The 23,331-nt window shown below is 39.0% G+C and overlaps 1 protein-coding gene across 5 annotated transcripts in view; it reads right to left on the bottom strand.

The window, feature by feature from the left end:
• The window catches only part of hivep1 (HIVEP zinc finger 1), a 73,699-nt gene that overhangs the window by 4,990 nt on the left and 45,378 nt on the right, over positions 1 to 23,331 (bottom strand). For 3 of the 5 annotated variants that reach the window (XM_051136631.1, XM_051136630.1, XM_051136632.1), the window contains exons 3-6: positions 9,242 to 9,295; positions 952 to 6,665; positions 692 to 828; positions 426 to 601 (exon numbers count right to left, since the gene is read on the bottom strand). In XM_051136631.1, coding sequence (XP_050992588.1) covers positions 426 to 601; positions 692 to 828; positions 952 to 6,665; positions 9,242 to 9,295 — 6,081 coding nt within the window. Of the gene's footprint in view, positions 1 to 425; positions 602 to 691; positions 829 to 951; positions 6,666 to 9,241; positions 9,296 to 19,699; positions 19,851 to 23,331 lie in introns of those variants that run through there. The other 2 variants (XM_051136629.1, XM_051136633.1) reach the window with 2 other exon arrangements.

Here is a 23,331-nt window from a genome sequence, read left to right on the forward strand (position 1 = left end):
TACTGGCTTTTTTAAGAGAACAGGCACAGTCCTCAAAAAAAAAAGCAGGTAAGAAAAAACATTTTGTACAGAAATAATTTTCAACCATCCCTAAGAATTATCTAAATTACCTAACTGTTCTCAAATCCTGACACATTTTATTTAGAAAATGAAAGCTTTCAAGTTAACATGTTTAGATTTGTCCTTACAGAAGTATATATTAGTTGTCCATTTATAATGGAAGACAAGAACCAGACATGCCTTATTTGGATTAAATCCATTTAGATTTGGATTATCCTGTTTAATATTTGTAACAATTTTAACATTCTATAAATTCGTTCATTATTTGTAACAGTCCAATAGAACATTTCAATAATTACCAATCAAGGAAGAAAACAAACTCTAAGCATCACAGCTTTCAACTCAGTGTCTCGGACTGAACCCACCTTTCGTCTTGAAAGAGAAGTTGCAGTGCGTGCAATGAAATGGACGGATGTCCGAATGAGTACGGATGTGTTTCCGCAGCATGCTAGGTTTCTTGCAGCGGATTCCACATTCCTCACAGATGTATTTTCCTCTTCCACGGCCCCTGACGTACACATACTCCTCGTTCGACTTGTAACTGAAAATATATCACAGACAGCAAATCAGAGCACAATTTCCTATCAAGTATTTGCGAAGTGGGGTAAGATAAATGTTGAGATTTACAAACCCTCCATCAAAGATCTTCACTCGTTGGGGTTCAGACTTGGAAGAGTCTCTGTCGGACTCTGTCTGATTAATTGGTTGAGTCTCTGGTTTTGTTTTTCCACTATTCTCAGTTGGCACAGATCTTTGCTGAATCAAAACCTGAAACAATACAAAAAGGATTTGTTAATCATGCATGTACCAAATGCATTTAAATGTAAAACAGAAAACAGTATGTTAAAGCTAACAGTTAAAGCAGCACCAGTTGAGTGAAAATGCTCTTACTTTTGGTAAGATGTCCTTCAGCTTCCCAGAGTAGGTCAAGATATCAGATTTCAAAGTTGTTGTTTTTGCTTGGGTGTAGTGTATTTTCTTGGATGTCTGTTTGGAGTCAAACAAGGACATGACCACTTTTGTGGGAAGCCCCAGTGGATTGGGATTGTTGGGGTTTACTACCCATGCAGAGTAGGCAGAGGTCCTCTGGTCTGACTGCTGAATGTGGAGGGGTTTCCTTTTCATGAGAAAACACCAGGTGAATGTTGTAGCTGTTTTCAGACTAGGGAAAGACAGGCGATGACTGTCTCTTGTGTTGACAACAGACACAGAAGAGGCTAACTTCACTTGTCCCTGAAATGTTGGAGGCCTCAGAGGAGATTTGGATGGAGACCAACGCTGCTCCTCAGGTTTCTCTTGTGGCTTCAGAGTGGAATTCTCTGGCATGGTATAGCTCTGAACTCTGGATGAAGAACATGTAGCAGGTGTCGTGGTAGGTGTTCTGCTCTCCATCTCCTGTTCACTGACCTCAGTTGTTGTCTGAGATACTGGTGTCTGGGTGTTCTTGTCAGCTTCTGAAGTCTCTGGCAGTTGTTCTGGGGCATCAGTCTCAATAGGGCTATCCACTGGCTCTGTGGTGCAGACCTGTCTAACCAGCATTAACTTCCTCTGCCTGGTCATTTCTGACATCTTTGAGTTCAGGTAGTTTAGAGATCTACCATCAGTGAGACATGCAGCTCCATGCTCATCTTTAGCCCGTTTCTGTGTCTTTTCCATAGCAATGTCTAGGCTGTTGGCAGGAGAGAGCATACGCTTGCTTGAAGCAGTAGATTCCTGGGGGCATAAATTTGCAGATGCCAGTTTTTGTGTACAATGCAGTGAGCCAAGGGACAGGATGCTTTGCTCGGTGGTTTGGTTTTGTTCAGTAGATTTCATGTTGTTTTTCATCTGTGTAGCAACAGATCCAGGTTGCCTGTGAGCTTGAATTTCTGGTCCAGTCTTTGAATCATTGTTCACAACATGTACTGTAGGAAAGTTGACCTTAGAAACTGCAGAAGCAGGTGCCAGAGTGTGCTCATGAGTGATTAAAATCTGTGGTACAGGTGTAGATACTGGTGTTATATGAGACGCTGTTTCAACTTGCGGACCAGCAGGCAGAACAATTGGGGGCTTATTGATTACAGCCTGATAGCTTGGTTGTGCTACATAGACATTTTGCGTTCTATCATTTGACTGAGAGACTTTAATTTCATTAGCAATTGGTATAGTTATCACTGGCAAAGTAATCTGTTTGCCTTGTACACCTGCTAAAGAATATGTCTGGCCCGTTTTTAGTACAGGGCAATTCATTTGGTATTTAGGTACAAAGCTCTTCTTATTTTTTTCATCAGAGATCTTCTGAATGTCTGTCTGACCAGCCACCATTTGGACCAGAGGTTGCACATGGCATGCCACAACCCTTGAGGTCTGATGCCATGGATGTGGAAGGCCATGAACTTGGGGTTGTTGGGTTTGGCTTCCAAGGTTGATGCTTTGAACAACTTGCTCATTTTTCAGTAGTGGGGCCTCTCCAGAATGTAGAACAAAAGGCTGAACATGTGTAGATGTGTTCAGATTTACTGGCCTAGGTTGGGACCCAGAGCATTCGTTTGTGAAGGGGACTCTTTGGATGGGGGGAGTCTGTTTCACTGGCAGTTGAGGGTCTGGTGCAATCTTCAAGGACATTTGACGTACCAGAGGCCCCCTTCTTCTTTCAATGAGAGGCACCTGGGTAGTTGGAGGACACTGTGTAATTTTTGGCAGGGCAGTCTGCATTGGTGACAAAGGCCTGCTGGGTGACATGCTGCTGCAATCAAAGGATTTGCTACGGTAGTCACAAGAAATTTCCAATGATGACTGAGTGCAGCTGATTTGTTCTGAGGTAGCACGTCTCATCATGCCTGGCACTCCAAGAGTGTTGTTTGCTACAGGGATCCCTTGAGCTTCTGGTGGCTTCCCAACACTATCAGCCCTCGATGGGCTGTCAGATCTTGGTGGATCATCTCTGTCAAAAGAGGCTGAAATACTAGAGCACCTTGACAAGCTACTATCTCTACTGAGGCTACGAGAGAGACTTGACTCAAAGCTAGATTCACCAGAAGAGTGCTCCATTTGAGCAAGTCTTATGCGCTTTTTCTTTGGGGGGAGTTTTTCTGTTGGCAGTTTAGACAAGCTCTCACTCCTCTGAGGCCAGTTGAATGTTTCTGCAGGTTTCTCTGTTGATTCTACAACTGGAGTTTCGTGATCTCTGTCTGGTTCCTCTGTTACTAAGATTTCAGGGACTTGAATGTTGTTCTGCCGCACAAGCCGCGATTGCTGTACAGGTGTGCCATCACTAGCAATGGCAAAGGCTTGCTTACCATGAGGTTCCATTCCTTGGCTGGCACATTTGGGTGTAGACATTCTGTCATGGTAACTTTGTGATGATAAACTTACTGCAGCCTCTGTTTGACCTTTTACAGAGCTCTTTACTTCCTTTTCCACAGGATCAACTGGAGATGACCTGTCGATGGACTCAGATGTTTCAAAAGAATTTGGTCGGCTGAGGGAATTGGTATGTCGAATGACTGAAGTTCCACTTCCTTGTCTCTGTAGGTCTCCTCTTTCTTTATTTGGTGTGCTGATTTGAGCCTCTCTTATCGGAGATAGTCTTGACTCCTGTGATTCTGCAGCTCTGCCAATGATTTGTATTTGTCCTAAAATAGCAGTGTTACTTAAGGACTGGGTATGTTGAGAATAAGGTCGCCCTATTGAACCCACAGAGGTCTGGCAGGAGTCAAAACTTCTTGAACATGGAGGAGTGGTCTCAGTTGGAGACTGGTCATCATCATCTCCAACACTTTTGATTTTCCTTCTTTTTCTTACCATGAGTGGTTGCTCTACAATGCCAGTAATTACTGCATTTCTGTTTAAAAGGGGCTGCTGAATTCCACGTCCAAAAACTTCTGTCTCAATCTCTCTGGCATGCATAGGCTTGTTTTTTGGACCATGCAGTTCAGAACAATAAAACTTCTTGTGATTTTCAAAATTTTCCAGTTTTCTGTAACGGTTACGACAAGTCTCACATTCGTACATTGTTCCTTTGTTTTGCTGGGGTTTTCGGTTTCTTTCTGTTGCATGCTCAAAAGACTTACTTCGCAGTTCATGTGTAATACTTGGTCCATGATGGCTCTCATCCATGGAATGAACAGAGATAAGAACATGACCATCATTTGTGGACAAATCCTCAACTGCTATCTGTCTCACTAGTGTGCGAGGATGTACAGCAGGATTGGGAGTAGAGGGAGCAGAAGAAAACACATCATCATTTAACGAACTAATCTTTTCATCAAATGAATGACAGATCCTTAGTGGGTGAGGCTGAGGTGTTACATTGGGAAAGAGAGCTGACTGACCAGGTGTTGTAGGCATTGAATTACTTCTTGTGATTGGTAAACAGTCCATAGCTGGATACTGAGGTGGTACAGAAAGAAGAAATACTGGCTTGGATTTGTCTGTCGGAGTGAATGGAGATTTTGGTATGTCTGAGTTGGAACTAGATCTTCTTACTGGTGGTTTTAGATCAAACTGAAAAGAGTCTTTAAATATGTAGGATTTAGGGGAGTCAATGCTACCCCTTCGGGAAAGGGAAGTCCGCCTGGGTTTGACACTGTCTAGTTGTTTGTCATCCACAACAGCCTCATTGTCTGAGATTAGCTTTGAGATACGCTCCTCAAGAGATAGAGCTTTGGTTTCTAATGGAGGACGCATTTGTCCTGAAGGAACTCGAGGCTTCTCAACAGGTGCTACATGCATGACAGTTGCCACAACTGGGGAAGGGGGAACTTGTGGAGCTTTTGTAATGTCAGTTTCTGCTGGTGGAGTTATCTTAACAAAAGGACTTGGGGGACTCATAGCTTGGTCCGCACTCTCAGAACGTGAAAAGTAGCCAGAGTCAGTGCTTCCAAGGCTCCGAGGACTTAGCAGACACTTGCCTTGTGGCTGTTGAGAGTAATCAGTAGCTTGTTGTCTTTGTAGCTGGCCATGGCTGCCTCCTAGTGGTGATTTACAATGCTGATCCTCATCTTCACTGACTGAATCTTGTAGAGGACTTGTACAATCCACTTCTTTCAGTGAGGACAGAACCATTACATTGGACCGTATGTTTGCTGTCTGGAAATCCCTTTGCCTCTGGGCTGTGGCATGTTCAGGTGCCAAATCTGAAACTCGTGGGCTGTCTGCACGCAAAGGCGAAACGTTTACAGGGTGGACAACCACTTTAGGGAGAGCAGCAGTGACCTTCGGCTCACATCCTCTTTGAGTAGCCAGGGGTTTCAAAGTTTCAAACACCAGCGAATGCTCTGATTCTCCTTGGTTTCCTGGTACCATGCCTGCACTCTGCAGACTGCTCTCAGACAATGCTGTTAGGCTGCTTTGTGAAGAATCCGGGTCTAAGTCAGCTGCACTACCTTCCTCATCACTCTCCCCACTTTCCTCCACATCAGAATGTGTGGCCAGGCCTTTGTCCGACTCTTGAGAGAGGGATCCACCTCCAGAGTCTTTTACCAGACCCAGTTTGATAGCATGTGCATGAGACTTCTTATGCTTGTATAAGTTGCTCTTTGTCTTAAATGAAAAACCACATGTCACACATGGGTAAGGTCTCTCTCCTGTGTGGGACCGTATGTGTTTTAGAAGCACACTTGGCTTGGCACAAGCTCTTTTACAGTATTCACAGACATACTTCCCTTGCTTTTTTGGTTTTTGATCTTTTGCAGAGATATCAGATACCTGGCTTGCTCCGAAGTTGACCACAGTGGTCATCTGAACAGGGTTGAAACCTGGTGTGACAGGGACTTGAATTGAGTTGGGTACTGTGGCTGACAAAGACTGGCATGTTTGAACAACAGGAGGCTGGCTCTGAGGGAAGCCACCTGATCCAGATGGAACAGGTGCATGTGTCAAGGTAAGCGAAGGACCCACACTGTAGCTTTTCTGGAATCCTGGTTTGTCTTGTTGACGATTTCCTGACATGTTCACATACTGCTGCGCTGTGTGTTGCCCTGTAGATGCCACACTGCTGTAGAACTGTTTAGCTGCGTTGAATGGTGGCACAAATGAGGATTGTGACTGGACATTGAAATTTACAGCAGGCATAGTCACAGCATAGTCTGAATAAGTGACAGGAATGGAAACTGACTTTCCAAGATGCCCTATTGGACTGCTGTTCTTCCTTTCTTTCAGTGTATTGAATTCTGGCTCCATAGCCTTGAGCAGTACCTCAAGGGGAGCACTTGTGTGAGAGGGAGATGCGTTTTTGTTGCTGCCGTTGCCACACCAGCCTTCTGCCTGCACAGGCCCTGCAGCACAAGGTTCCTCTGCAGGACTTTTGTGGCTGAGAGCCTGTGGCTCCAAGGTTGATAACTCCTTGTGCTCCACTTTTACTGCTGTAGATCCAGATGCATCCTGTGGTGCATCTTCAGCATCTTGAGGTTCAGGCAATCCATGCGATGGACTGCTTGAAAAAGAAGAAGAGGGTGTGGCTTCCTTGGATGAAGAAGAGATGCTTGAAGAAATTGATTTCTTGGTCTGTGATTGCTTTTTGACAGGAGATTTAGGTATTTTCTTTAGCTGGTTTTGTGCCACAACTTTTTTCCTCTTCAGTCCTTTGATGCCTTCAGAGTTTCTGCCAGTACTTTCATTTATGTCTGTAGGAGGGGGGAAAAAAAGAAAAATTGTAATGAACAATTCAAAAAACGTGATTTTTCCCCAGACCAATAGCAATTCAATATTAAATAAAATGATTTAAATACATCAATTTTTATGACCAACTACAAGGCTACTCCTAAAAAAAATCCCATTAATTATTAAACCCTAAACATTCAAAAAATCTCTAGGGTTACACAATTCATCAGAATGATTTGTAAAGGTTAAATAATATACATTTTTTATGAATGTTTCAAATTTTGTTTTTGAATTTTCTTTGATCACAGTTCTTACAATTTCTAATATAACAAAAATGTTAACTGAAACAACTGACATCTGAGCAGTTGACATATTACAGTAATTATATGTTTTATTTTTGACAGTGCAATTCAATGTAGTGCACAATAACATAGAATGTGTTTCTCAGACAAAAAGGCACAGAAAAAGCCTACAAACCTAAAAATTAAACAAATCTCTATTAGTGTGCTTGACTACAGATTGTAGTCAATGTTTAAGTCATCTTTCAACACACAATTTGCCCATGCATTTTCCCAACAATCTTCCGAACAAACAAGTCTGTTATTTTCTGCTTTCATTTCCTCCCCCTTTAGCAGAATACCTTTCATCATGCAGAGTTTGTAAGCAAAACCAAATTAAACCATAGATTGCACTTTCTACAACACCAAAACATCAGCATAAAATCTCAACGCTTAACAGCACAAATGACCCAAAATTAGGATATACAGACAAGTCAAATCAGTCTTGCTAACAAAACCTGATTCACTTCAATTTTCATTGAAATTAAATAATCCTGTGTAGAAAACCTGATTCTCTATAAGCTGCACCAGTGCCTCTGACAGCTAGCACATAGACAAGACTGTTTTGGAATCTAGAAGATCTCCTGAGCTGCTACTGAGGCCCACGCATCATTATGTACAAAACCCACTCTCCATTTCTCAACCCTCTGTCACCATCATTCTCTCGCTCTCCCTCTCCAAACCCTCCCTAACTTGCTCATTCAACACTGCATTTGTGTTAGTTAGGATGAGCCTTACCTTGTTCTATTCTTTTACAAGCTCTCAGTCAGTCGGCAGAGAAACACAATAACAAGTTGCATGTAGCTATTTATATATTTAAATAAGCTTGTGTGAATTAATTAATTCTGTCCCTGGATTGAACGTGGTCCAGAAACTCTGGGCAATAAGACCTAAGCACCTAAGTCAACATCTGGCAAAAAAAGCATTCTTAATTTGGAAAAGGAATCATGGTGAAGTGCACACACAACTGAATCTTGTCCACAATTACTCATCGATGGGCAAAGTGTACCGCATTTGCTATGTTTAAACTCCCTGTGGTCTTAAAGTTATACTGAAGGCTCTTTGTGTGCCTGATGCCAAGTAGTTACAAAACACGTAACCAAGTCAGAACATCTGTGCCAACCCTGCACTTATTAGGGTTTCCCTTCTTTACTTTGCTTGGCATGGTTGCTGGAGAGAAGCGGTTAGTGTTAGAACTACAAAGTCATCATTTCCTGGATGCCTTAGGACTTCCCCAGAAATTCAAAAAGCCTGTTAGGATTTCACCAATACTTCAGTATAACTTTCTCATTTAGTTTGTACCGTATTAAGTCAGTGATCAACAAACTTCCTTACATGTTTCGAGTGAATGTAGAAAGAGGATGTGAGGACATCCGCAAGCTCTGAGCTAATTAACCGCCTTTAACGGATTCAGGATTAACATGGAGATGACTGGTGACATCACTGCCTGCTGTATTTTGAGAAGGGGTTTACGCATTCTTAAACCAGTGGCATTCTGATGTAACCTGTCCCAACATGAACACTAAGAAAAAGAGGGCCAGAATAAACTAAACATATGCAAAACGAATCTGTAATGCTACCACTGTAGATGATTATGGTCATATTATTGTATTATTTTAACTAGGGATTACATTTATTTACGTTGTACAAGATGCTTAAAAAATTCCATAGCAGTACCATAGAGCTAAAGACTATAACTGCTTATTCACGTCAGAGGTTTTCTTTTTGCTTTTATACAATCTTTAACACTTTCCCATTCCATCCTATTATGCAACATCCATGCTGTTTTTTTCATGTATGCTGGTGAAACGTGGCTTTTAAATGGCTGCCCCTGCATTTTTTGATTAAGCCAAAGATGCAAATTGTGGCAGGTTCTTTTACAGAGTACAAGTGCAGCAGAGCTAAACGCAGTGCCTGCAGGTGAAGGCCAACAGAGGTGCTGAAGCTTCTAGAAACCCTCAGGACATCCAGAGAACCTGCTCACAGATACAGTCCAGTGGAAGCAAATGGTGTTTGCTTTGGGAAGCCGAATGAAGGTATGTTTGAAACAATATGCTGGAATTTGCCATGGATTCAACACAGAAAAGGTTTTGCCTTGGACGTGAGTGCTGTAATGAACAGAGTGATTCTACTGCTGCACAAAGAAACCTAGCTATTCCCCTTTAAAGCTACAGACATGCTCGTACCTCTTTGGTATTAAGGAGGAGAGAAGCTTCCTGTTGATGTTGCATTTGAAAGGAATTTTAAATGATGAATCATACCTTTGTGTGCAGCTTTGGGGTCTTTCAGCTCCTTCTGTGCCTCCTCTATTTTGTCTGAAACAGAAAAACAAAGAGATTTAATTTTATTTTCAGTTGAAGTGTGTCAAATACGGAAGAAGAATTTTTTTAAATCAATATATTATCAATACTAGAGATATTGGTTACCAAGGCTTAATTAAAGGCATAATATGTACGTTTTTGCTACTAGAGGGTGCATATTCAAAACAAACAAGAAACAAAGGCGTAGTTTGATGACGCCGTGATTGAGTGTGGAATCGTTGGAGTTGTTGTCTTCATCCTCACAAGCCAATGCAATACAACGGGACTCGGGCAGAAATCTTAATCATTGATGAGCTAATGTATTAAAGACTTATGAAGGTCACTGTAAGTATGAAGCAGGGTGGGGCTGAAAGTCGTGGAAGCGAAACGAGGCCGCTGGAGCGATTGCTAATGAGAGACAAGTGCAATACACTGCTCTAAAGCATTTCTCTGGATTTAAACATTATTCGAAAGATTTGGGATAATGTAAGTACACAAGTCAACAAAATATATAACACTGTTCTAGTGGTTTTTGGATATTTTAATTAAAAAATAAATTACATACATACATATTGTGTCTTTAATATAATAATTACAATAACAGCCTGCAAAAGACACTGGACCGTTCTTCTCCACATCTCACGGGTACAGCAGACATTTCAAATTTCATATCATCTGCTCTGTATGTGTGGGAGGGATATGCACACTGAGAATATACCCAATATTAGAATGCAATTACTGATTATTATATAAGAGCAGCCAGGAATGTGTGTGTGTTTTTATGTACTGTATGCATGTACATGTGCTCCAAGATGTGGGGAATGAGAAGCAATCATCTCCTTTCACTAGCCTAAGTCTCATACACCCCCCCCACCCACCCACCACATACACAAATACAAAAAAAGCATTGAAAAGCAGAAGAGATTGGTGTGGTGTGTTTCAACCACAAAACCCCATTACAAGGCATGAGCAAACACTAGCTTGCTTTGAAAACAACGCCTCACTGTGAACGAGAACCAAAGCAGTTTCGGAAAGAATCCTCGTTTGCTGTTTGGAAAAATGCCGTAGCCACTAAGAGACTCCCGGATACTGTAACGGGAAAGACTTAACTGCAAGTTGAACAGGGTGGAGTTGCAAGGGGGGTGCCCAGTGACCGAGGTCGAAGCATGTTTTGTCACGATGAATGGGCTGAAGACACACCCTTGAAAAACTCCCCCATCCCTTTCCCTCTCTCTCTACAGGTGCAATTTGTTGTATAACCCAGTATATTTATAATAACCCAAACTTAGCAAATCTTTCCCTTCAACCCACATCCAGCATCATTAACCACACAATGCCCGGTGAAAACAAAAAGATTTTTGTCACTTAACTGTTACTGTATGTAAACATGCAAAAACAGCTTGAATTTCCAAGGTCGGCATGACTGGTGTGTCCGTGAGAGCCTGAACTTCCTCCATGCCTCTGGAGGGCTCATCTAAACCCTAAGAATGGAAACTCCACTCATTCCCACTCTAGTCTTCTTCCTTGTTCTCTTACCACTTAACTGCCTTAAACATCGCTGCATCTCATTCATCACCAATTATAACACAATCGCATTCTGCACCATCATCTGGGGGATTTCTGGATGCTGAGTCACCACAGATGAGCTTAAACCGCTTGGTCTAACCACACATCCGGATTTACCGATCATACCCTCAATTGTTTGGTGCAATCAATGGATCTTATGGACGCCAGAGGGATCATATAACAATGTTACTCAATAAACCACAAATAGGATCTCCTCCGTCCAACCCTATCCCAGAAATCTCAGAATAAGATGGTGTTCGAGAACTCCAGAGAACTCAAAGCCTGTGAATCAAAAATCATAATATTCTGGTTGAAGCAAAAGAGAGTGGCTGCAGGTGTTGCTTCCTTAACTGTGGACTAAGTGAATGCAAAGTGGCTTCTTTGCATATAGAAGGAAGATCATTACAAAGATAATTACACTTGGTTTTAACTTCTACATATCACTGGAAAGTTTTCCTGGGTTGGACAATCACAAGTATTTGGCCATTCACACTAAAAAAGTAAACGCTGCATGACACATCACAATCACAGCCAATAAGAACGTTTGTGGTGTTTAATATAACGCAAAGTGGAGTGAGATTTTAGACCAATGAGATTCAGCTGTGGGTGGGGCTACATAACACAATACCAAAATTGATACCAAGCAATGAATATAATTGTCAAACAAATACAGTCTGATGACCTGACAGGAAAGGAACCTCATGACAAAATTAAGAGTGAAAGAAGAAGAGAAACTGCAAAAAAGTTGCTAGTCATGAACCCAATGCAAAGAATCTCCTCTAGAGATTTTCCCTTCCGCTTTTCAACTCTGATAGTGTTCTCAAATCATAGCTCATATGTAGATGTGGTGGATCTACTGTAGTGTATTGTGAGGAACTCCCTGAACTGCTATTAAATGAAATGACGGCCAACTGTTATTGAATGGCATATGGGCCAAACAACAGTAGATGGGCAACAGTTGGTCCACCTTCAGTGCTTCTCCAGATCTTTTTCTCTTCATCCATCAGTTTCTCCCACACACAGAAGATTTTCTTTCCAAACCAACAGCCACACCAACTCCAAACCTCAGATTCAGTGGAACACTTAGCGGTGAGATTTGGAAAACAGAGTTGCTGCACAAGGGTGGCAAATGAGGACAATAAAACAGGCTGAAATTTCCCCTGGTTAATGCTGCCATGACAACAAGGAATTCTGAAACGGCTTTCTTCCTCGAAGGAACACGCATTGGTCATCTCGATTGGTCTTGGAGACTTCATTAGATGTTAGCGTATGTGCGCTAACGACATAGAGGCTAATGGAAATTTAATGTGATCAGAGCGCTGGTTTTAATGGCCGTGGCAGCACGAGCTATAAATATCAGTACGTGTGTGGGTAGCGCTTATTCACATAAACAAATTTAAATGGGAGCTGGACTGAATGTACCTGTCCTAAAGAGCAGGGTCATTAGAAAAATAGTTTCAGACTGTTCATTGGCCTTCTGATGCATAATGCAACAGAAATGGCAAGAGCTGGCAAAACCTGCTAGTCCCAATCTGTTTAGGTGGCTTAAGGCAATTTGAATTTAATGAAAATAAAAACATATACATAAAAAAAGTCAATTTTATCTAATCTACAGTGGCAAAATAGACTCAACAGTTTGCAACATCCAACATGTAAATCATCAGAGGCCGCAGTGCTGCAGTGTAACACTGCTGTTAGTCTTCCACACCACATGCTTTGACAAATAACAGAGTAGGTGTCAAAAGGTTAAAGTAATTTGCCTGATAGCGTAGGACTTGTTATGGCATACAGAGGTTGAGTGCCCGTAAACCAGCCTGGCTCACACACACACACGCACTAAGGAAAAAAAAAAAAAACAGCACACAATCTAATACTAGAGAATCTAATTTAGAGAACAGTGGATCACTAAATCAGAGTGAAATGTCCAAACACTCAACAGAGTATTCATACCTCTACCCCAGATCTGATTAAATCAGACAGCATCTTTGCTTTTATGTCACTCTGTGGCAATCACATGACTGAAGTATCTTATGCAACCTGTATGTCTCCTGTCATGCATGCAGTAACACTACCACATCCACAAAAACACAGACAGAACAAAAGAATCACGCCATTCAGGAGGAAATACTGCAAGAATGTAGTGAACTTAGCAGTTCCTTTGCACGTCTTTTATCTTGCCACTTCGCACACACATAAAAACTTCTTCTTTAGAAACTAACATCCGAGCATGCGCGTACTCGACACATACACACTATCATGGAATTTACTCCATGGATTCCCCCAAATCCAGCAATCCCACGCTGTTCCTTTGGGAGGAATGGAGCCAAAAACCTCAGTTGATTGCTCAAGGATTTCCACACAAAACCACACTGGATCAGATTTGAGATTTACACCCTTGAATTTTGTAGCAGGACTGGAATAACATCCGCTTAGAACATTTAGAGTTATTTGTCACGTCAGAACTGTTTGTTTTAAAACGGCACCCGGAAAAGCCTTTTGATTACATGTACACTGACCTCTTGCTTCTCTTGCAACATTTAAAAAGATCATATCACATTTTTAAAAGCAAGGACACATTACATTGATTAAAAGTGACAGAAAGCAAATATACTATACCAGTTAAACGTTTTTGGACAGTAAGATTTTCAATCTCTTCTGTTTACCAAGCCTGCATTTATTTGATCCAAAAAAAAAAAGTTATATTGTGAAATATTTTGACTATTTAAAATAACTGCTTTCTATTTGAATTTATTTTATATTGTAGTTTATTTCTGTGATTTCAAAGCTAAATTTTCAGCATCATTACTCCAGTCTTCAGTGTTACATGATCCTTCAGAAATAATTCTAATATGCTGACTTGCTGTTCAAGAAATATTTATGATTATTATTATCATCAATATTTCAAACAGTTGATTACTTTTTTTCAGGATTCTTTGATGAATAGAAAGATCCAAAGATCAGCATTTATCTGAAATAAAAAGCTTTTGTAACATTATACACTATACTATTCAAAAGCTTGAAGTCAGTATCATTTTTGGGGAGAAAATCCATATTTTTTACTGCAATCAATACTTTTATTTAGCAAAGGATGCTTTAAATCAAAACATCAAAAGTGATGATAAAGACATTTATATGGTTACAAATGATTTCTATTTTTATATAAATGCTGTTCTTCTGAACTTTCTACTCAAAGAAACTTGAAAAAAATTCTACTGAGCTGTTTTCAACATAATAATAATAAGCTATTTTTTCAGCAGAAAAACAGAATATTAGAATGATTTCTGAAGGATCATGTGACTGAAGTAATCATGCTAAACAAAAAATCAGCTTTGAAATCACAGGAATAAATTAGATTTTACAATATATTCAAATACAAATAAATGCAGGCTAGGTGAGCAGAAGAGACTTCATTAAAAAACATTTAAAAATCTTACTGTCCAAAAACTTGACTGGTAGTGTATAATGCTAAAAGACCTTAAATTAGATCTCCAATAAATGCTGTTCTTATAAACCTTCTATTCATCATATTACGCAACAACTGTTTTCAACATTGATAATAATAAGAAATGTTTTTTGAGCATCCAAACAGCATATTAGAATGACTTCTGAAGGATCATGTGACACTGAAGACTGGAATAATCACTGCTGAAAATTCAGCTTTGCATCACAGGAATAAATTACATTTTAAAATATATTCAAATAGAAAACAGGTATTATAAATTGCAATAGCATTTCACAATATTACTGTTTTTACTGTATTTTTATTCAAATAAATGCAGCCTTGGTGAGCATAAAAAATATAACAATCTTGGTGACCACAAAATCTTGAACAGTAAGTATAACATTAGACCAGTTTTGTATAAAAACTCTTGCATTTTACTTTTAATTTTTTTACTTTACCATGACTGGATGCGCCAAGTTTCCATCAACTGAATTTTTTGAACTGGCGAATTTTTGTGTTCTGAACGTTTTCATAGTACATCAAACTCTGATAATTACAATCAAATTGTCAAGGGAAATTTGATTTCTTATAATCTGACCCTTTTAAATCATGACCTTATAGTGAATACAATGCAAAGTTTAGTTGCAGCCAAATGACCAGAGAGCACAATGAATACTGGAAAACGATACACAACACTGTTCAAGCAATGAAAAAAAAAAAAAAAAAAAACAGCATATAAACCATCCTTTGCTAGAGAAAGGACCATCAACAAGAGTTCACAGGGTTCCCAAGGTTTCCTTACAGGAAACTCGGATGAGCCTGAAGCCACCAATCAGCATGCAGGAGACAAACAAGGGAGCTGCTTACCAGAAGCAGAGTCAGTAACCTTCCCCTCCTCATTACTGTCAGAGCCCACACACACCCCAACACAAACAAATATATACACACGCACACTTCACTGCAGGACTACAGCATCTCAAACTGCATTACGCAACACTCTGTCTTCATTAGCTGCATCATCACTTGCTGCCCAAACTTCCTCTTATCTTCCTCCTGAAATGAGTAATCTCTCCTTCTGTAATTCCCTAACTCCCCTGTTGAGAGTCGAGATAAGACAAGCATGAGCGCAAGACATACAACATTGAGTGCTGCAGTGCTCCGAATAGTTTCATCTACACAAAAGAATCAAGATCTCCTGAAAACTGGGAGAGCTCTAAAACCACTCCTTCAGGATTCGTCTTTCCATGTGTTTCTCGTCTGAGAACAGCAGCACTTTTAGGAAACGTCTGGAGAGTTTGTGTTAGATGTTTCTAGAGTCAGCGGCAGAGAACGGCACATTACTGATAAGGCGCACTACTGTGAGCCCGTGGCTGCTCTTAATAATGCATGAAAATAAAAAGACGGCTGGAATCACAAAGAATGAGAAACTCGTGAAGAGAAACTCTTTCAAATGCAGAGCCGTATATGAGCTTCCTGCATTTTCTCAATAAATATAAAAAAAAAAAAAAAAACGGCATGCTTATAATCTAAGTATATGCGACAAGTATGGTTTAAAATCATATACAATACCATTTCAAAGTTTGGGATCAGCAACTGTCTTAACACTGGTAATAATACATGTTTCTTGAGCAGCAAATCAGCATTTTAGAATGATTTCTGAAGGATCATGTGACACTGAAGACTGGAGTAATGATGCTGAAAATTCAGCTTTACATCACAGGAATAAATTACTGAATTTTATTTGAATAAATTTTATAATATATTCAAATAGAAAACAAGTATTTTAAATTGCAATAATATTTTACAATATTACTGTTTTTACTGTATTTTTATTCAAAACAAACAGCCTTGGTGAGCATAAAAAGACTTCTTTCAAAAACATTTAAAAATTCTGACCACAAACTGTTGAACAGTACTGTATAATGTTAAACCATTTTTGCATAAGTTCTCACTTTTACAAAAACAAAATGATTTTCTTTGATAATCTACATTGTCACAGATGCTGCACAGCGTAAGTTTCATTTAGTCTTTAGCTGAGTTCTGAAATAACCACTGTTTGCAGGTTTGACGGCACTTCTACAGATGCAAACTACGATTAGTCTGTTCTCCTGAGATTTCACACAACACTCGTGGATCATGACCTCCACGTCCCACCCACACACGCCACACGCATCTGTCAATGATATCCTGTGCACTAACATCTCTGTGTGCATCAAATCACACGTCTTACCCGCCGAGAATGCTTACAAATCAGTACCATTTGTTGTCAGTTCCTTACATACACACACACATACACGTGTGTGGCGAGACTGCCCCCGCAGGAAGTGGTGGGTGGATGCAGCAGTAGACGGAGCTGATAGTGAAGTCTGCGTGGGCACGCTGGTGAAAAATTGATTCAGTGCAGATCTTCAGTACAAACATACACCTCCTAGACTACAGATATATTTATATCTCATAATGCAAACACACAGAGAGAGTGTGAGATGACGGAGCGCATCATATTCGACTACATTTTTACATTTTCTGAAGAAAATATGAATTATGGTTGAACTAGCAATCTTGGTTTTGGGAATGGTAGTTAGAGTGTTCCTATGTGGTTGCTATGCAGCTGCTAGGACGTTCTGGACGGTTGCCAGGGCATTGCTATGTGCTTGGTAGAATCTTCTGGAAAGGCATTGATATGTGATTGCTAGGATTTTCTAGATGTTTGTCAGGGCATTGCTCTGCAGTTGCTAGGGTGTTCAGGGTGGTTATGGAGTTGATTGCTAGGTTGTTCTAGGTGGTTGTCAGGGTGTTGATATGCAGTTGCTCAGCTGTTCTGGATTGTTATTTCGGTGATGTCATATCCAGGGTGTTCTGGATGGTTGTCAGGGTGTTGCTATGTGGTTGCATGGGCGTGCTGGATTGTTATCAGGATGATGTTATATCTAGGGCATTCTAGGTGGTTGTCAGGGTGTTGCTATGCAGGTACTCGGGTGTGCTGGATTGTTGTTAGGTTGATGTTTTATCTGGGCTGTTCTAGGTGGTTATCAAGGTGTTGCTATGGTGTTCTGGCTTGTTATCAGAGTGATGTTATATCTAGGGTGTTCTAGGTGGTTGTCAATGCGTTGCTATGCGGTTGCTCAGGTGTTCTGGATTGTTGATGTCATATCTAAAGTGTTCTAAGTGGTTGTCAGGCTGTTGCTATGTGGTTACACGGCTGTTCTGGATTGTTATCAGGGTGATGTTATATCTAGGGCATTCTAGGTGGTTGTCAGGGTGTTGCTATACGGTTACTTGGGTGTTCTGGATTGTTGTCAGGGTGATGTTTTTCTAGGATGTTCTAGGTGGTTGTCAGAGTGTTGCTAAGGTGTTCTGGATTGTTATCAGGGTGATGTTTTTCTAGGGTGTTCTGGAAGGTTGCCAGGGCATTGCTATGTGCTTGGTAGAATCTTCTGGAAAATTGGCATGGCATTGATATGTATTTGCTAGGGTTTTCTAGATGGTTGTCAGGGCATAGCTATGCAGGTGCTAGGATGTTCAGGGTGGTTGTTAGGGTGTTGCTATGTGGTTACACAGGTGTGTTGGATTGTTATCAGGGTGATGTTATATATAAGGTCTTCTAGGTGGTTGTCAGGGCGTTGCTAAGGTGTTCTGGTTTGTTATCAGGGTGATGTTATATCTAGGGTGTTCTGGATGCTTATCAGGGTGTTGCTGTGTGGTTGCTCGGGTGTTCTAGATGGTTAATAATGGATAAATCTCTATTTTGTTAAGAGGACCGTCGAGTTCCTCCAGCAGTTCATGCTGAGATTTTTCACACTGACTCCCTACATAAATTACTCTGCGTCTCTCAATGAAGGTTCCCGCTGGATCCAGCTGGGTGGGTGATTCATCTGCGCGGTCTTTTTCTCTCTCTCACACATACCTCATTCACAGCTTTAATTATTCATCAATGGCTGATCTACCTGAGACTACCACTTGTTGTGTTAAATAATTAATGAACACTAATGCTAAACAGACTAACAAAGAGAATCTACATAGTAGATGTGCTTCCCGTCGCTGTTCACCTGCACTCGGAAGCAGGAGTCACTTTTACGCATTGCGCATCTTTACACACACACACACACACACACACACACACAACTGATTAAATTGGCTCTGTTGTGCTGTGGATTCGCTCAAGAGCGAATGAGGATAAACAAAAATGTGCTGTATGTCTCGTATTGATGCTGCAATGTTCACAGCTGTTCTTGCTAAAGACATCACACCACTGGAAACGGGAAGGCTCGGCGGTCGAATATGAGCCTTTGCGCAAAATAAAATGCTCCTGTTTTTACCTCCCATAAAGAGGAAATGAAACAAGCCAAGTGCATTACAGCCTGACACCACAGCTCCCAACCAGAGCACTGTATTAAAATAAACAGTAGAGGAACACCACTGAACTTCTAGAAATGAAATGGGAAAAATAAAACAATTGTCAGAAACGGTATTGGCCACTCTATAACATTACCAACAAGAAGGTCATTTTTGATCATTCCAGTGTTGTTTCTGACTGCAAACATTTCACAATTTAATAAATCACATTAACCAAAGTTTCATATTTACATAAAGAAGTGGCATATGATCACAAAGTTATTAATGCTGAAAGTTATTAACTTACAGTGATCAAGATAAATTACTGTGTCTCAGAAAGAGACTTTAAAAAGACATATACCAATTTACGATTAAAGGCTGCTAATTAATTAGGAAATTGTGACTTTTTTCACATTTCAGATGTGAAAGTTAAAGCTCAAGACTATCAGAATCTGCTTTAAACAGGGAAACACGAGTAAGAACTGACAATGGCATGAAGCTTCTCTGACTCGAAAATTAGGTAATTTACCATCAAGTCAATATTTCACAATTTTTCAACCATATATATGCACAACCCAGATGAGAAAAGCAACAGGTTGAAATGTAACCAGTCATATCTTAGTGATATAATGTAAAAGTAAAACATAAAATACTGAATAAACACTGGAATCTGAAAATACAATCATTTGAAAAAAAAAAAAAAAGAAATCATAAATAAGAAAAATAATTTTCAAATGTAATTTAAGATTCCAGTGTTCATATTTGACTTATTTTAAGGTCTTATTTTGATTAAATATCTTACACTTTTTCTTCAATATATTCAGCAAATTGTAAACAAATTGGATAATCAGTCATAAATACGATATTCACCCAAACACACCAAGGTAAAACCAGCTAAAGTACAGTATTTTGGAATTAGTAACATGTATCATTTTTCGCTCTTTTAATAGTATTGAGAAGAAATAAGAGATCTCCGGAAACAAAAATGCCTACAAATAAATATGGTTTGTAGTTAGTCTAAAAAAACCTAAATACAGAATCAGTATATTTTTAGTTTTAAAAATTAAAGATTGGCAAACCTGTTTTCTTTGGCCACAGCTGAAATGTTTGCATCTGTGACACTTCTCTGAAGTGAGTTATCATTTCCTCATTGTGTCGGGATAATAAATCTGATCCAGAGCAATCTGGAACACCGTGCAGCAGTGTGTGCGCGTGTGTGTGGCTGTCCGTTTACAGCCGTCTGTCTGACTGACAGCAGAATAGCTGCTCCCTGTCGCCTCCCATAACATCAGATTCTCTTATTGCACTTTGGCACTTAACAGTGGACAGTGCACGCAAATACACACACACACACAGAGAGCCATGTGTTCATTCAGTAAAAACAAAGTACTCACTCTCTGTCTCTCCTTGAAAATGCTTTTCTTACTTAGATTTTCCAGCCAAAATATCTAAAAATTCTAAAATCAAGAAGGATTTTCAAGAAGTGAAAATTATTGTGTTGTTTTCAGAAAAAACAAGTCAAAATGAAGTGAGTTTTTGCTTGAAACAAGAAAAATAATCTGCCAATAGGGGTAAGCAAAATAATCCTGTTTTCTGCTTGAAATAAGATTATTTTGCTTGTTCTACGCAAAAACTCACTTAAAATTGATGTCTTTTTTCTGAAAACAATAATTTTTGCTTGTCTAGAAAATCCCTCTTGATTTAAGAATTTTTAGATATTTTGGCTGGAAACAAGACAAAAAAAAATCTAAGAAAAGCATTTTTTACAGTGCACCAAGGTTATTATAGTTAACTAAAACCATAAAAGAAACACTTAAAAAATGTTTACTGTAAGAAAATAAAATATAAAAACATTTCTCACAATTCAAAATGATACCTCAATGATACTAAAATAACTTTGCTCCTGACTTGTTTTGTATATTTTAGAAATATAAGAATCATAATCAATAATCTGCTGACAAAATTGTCAAATTATTATAATGAGGCAGTAAAAAAAATGTAATGATTAATACATAAATGTCATTTTACAGTAAGTAGAAAAAATAAAATAAAATAAAATAAAATAAAATAAAATAAAATAAAATAAAATAAAATAAAATAAAATAAAATAAAATATGCAAAATATAATTTCTGAAATTTCTGGAATTAAATATGACCTAGACATATTCTTGGCAAATCTTCTTTCTTTAAGAAATCTCCTGCTTGTCCAGTTAATGCAACCACACCCTTCACTCCACAAAATAGGAGGCACTTGTGTAAATGTGACCATGCACCGCAGGCATTCAACCACACACACACACAGAGTCACGCGGTGTCCCTGTGGAGTGGACGGGGAATCCCTGTCAGGGCAGGCCGAGCCGTTCCTGACTAAACAAACAGATGATGTCATCATTAGCTGGAGCTCAGCGTGGGCGATCCTGTTCTATCCTGCCTCACACAATCCCACACAATCCCTCTTTTATGAGCGTCTCTCTTGGACTTCTCTTTTGCTTTCTCTTTCTCTCGGGCAGGTTTAACCCTCTAAGCACTGGGCTGATCTCGCCGTGGGGATTTCAATAAATGTGATTCCACAGGATAAACTTAAAGAGTAAATCTCACAAAATCAAGTCCAGGTAACATTTCAACCCAAAAACCTAAATAAAAACAATAAAATTAAATAAATGTTTTGCAAAATATAATAAAAAACTACATGTTTGGGGTTAAAATTAGGGTTTGGTTTATGGCTAGTAGCATGGAATTATGCATAATTAAATGTTATTACTATAGTAAGCATAATAATGTATAATTAACAACGAAACTAAAATAAGCTGTTACCAAAATTAGTTTCAGAATTTTAATTTCATGGAAATTGAGCATATAATTCAGTTGTACTTTACCATAAGGTCCCATTAGTTCATGTTAGTTAATGCATTACCTAACAATAAGCAATAGATTTGTGATCCTGAACCACAAAACCAATCATAAGGGTCAGTTTTTGGAAATGGAAATTTATACATCATCTGAAAGCTGAATAAATAAGCTTTCCATTGATGTATGGTTTGTTAGGATTGGACAATACCTGAGAGTGCAAAAAAATCAAAATATTGAGAAAATCGCCTTTAAAGTTTTCTAAATTAAGTTCTTAGCAATGCATATTACTAATCAAAAATTAAGTTGTGATACATTTACGGTACGAAATTTACAAAATGACTTTATTGGAACATTATCTTTACTTAATATCCTAATGATTTTTGGCAAAAAAGAAAAATCTATCATTTTGACCCATACAATGTTTTTTCAGCTATTGCTACAAACATACCAGTACTACTTAAGATTGGTTTTGTGGTCCAGGGTCACATTTGTTATAGTATTGATCAATCTTTGTTAATGTTAGTTAATGTTAAAATGTTGGACTATAGACATGTTCTGGACAGGTTTCATGAGAGTCACACACAAAAGCTTTGATTTAAAAAAAAAGAAAAAGGAAAACCACTTTGGTCGACACCGCCTCTCCTCTTTACGAAGTCCTTCCTGACCGCTTTTCCGATATTCTGCGCTGGACAGCACAGCGAAAACTCCATGACGCTTGGCTAAGGAAATTAGTGTCACTTTCAATCAGCGCTCAGTTTGGAAACGGACACGGCCTAATCCGAGATCTAAATAGTCAGGATAACAAGATTGCATTTGTAATTTGTTTTTGGAAAAAAGAAGCTCTCAGTCCTAATTGTACGGGAAACATTTTTTGCGTGTGTGCATTTGTGTGAACACCCTAAAAACAGTTTCCAAGCAGCACAAAAAACAGCTTGTATAATCTTCCACAAAGAATGTTTTATTCTCTACTTCTAGAAAACAATCAATGTTCTGGTGATTGAAAGAACCCAGAAAGCAAAAATCTGATCTGAAGAACCTATAAAGCAAGAACTTTTTAATCTACAAACCATGTGAAAGTTAAAAGTTTACATACACCTTGCAAAATTTGCAAAATGTTCATTGTTTTACCAAAATAAGAGGGATCATACAAAATGTGTTATTTTTTAATTTAGTAGTGACCTGAATACAATATTTCACATGGAAGATGTTAACATATAGTCAACAGGAGAACATAACAGTTTATAAACATTTTTTTAAAAAGTTTTTTTATTTATAAAAAAAACAAAACAAAAGTTTACATACACTTAATTATTAATACTGTATTGTTAATTCCACGGGACCCACAACTGTGTTTTGTTGTTGTTGTTGTTTAGTGAGTCCCTTGTTTGTCCTGAACAGTTAAACTGCCTGCTGTTCTTTAAAAATATGTTTCAGGTCCAACAAATTCTTTGGTTTTTCAGCATTTTTGTGTATTTGTACCCTTTCCAACAATGACTGTATGATTCTGACATCCATCTTTTCACACTAAGGGCAACTGAGGGACTCAGATGGTTCAAATGCTGACTGATGCTTCAACAGAAAGAAGATATACATTTTTCTTATTTTGCCTCAATCTATTTTTGTTTTCATTTAGTAATGCCCTTCAGAAGCTACAGAAAATATGTACATTTCCCAGAAGACAAAATAAGTTAAATTTACCCTGATCCCATATGTTTTCACCCTCTGACTCCTAAAGGAGAAGTCCAAAACAAAGATTCACATATAATGTACTCACCCCCTTGCCATCCAAGCTGTTCATATTTTTCTTTCTTCAGTCATAAAGAAATTATGTTTTTGGGGGAAAACATTTCTGCATTTTTCT

Source organism: Labeo rohita, chromosome 19, assembly GCF_022985175.1.
Source record: "Labeo rohita strain BAU-BD-2019 chromosome 19, IGBB_LRoh.1.0, whole genome shotgun sequence".
Classification (NCBI taxonomy): Eukaryota; Metazoa; Chordata; class Actinopteri; order Cypriniformes; family Cyprinidae; genus Labeo; species Labeo rohita.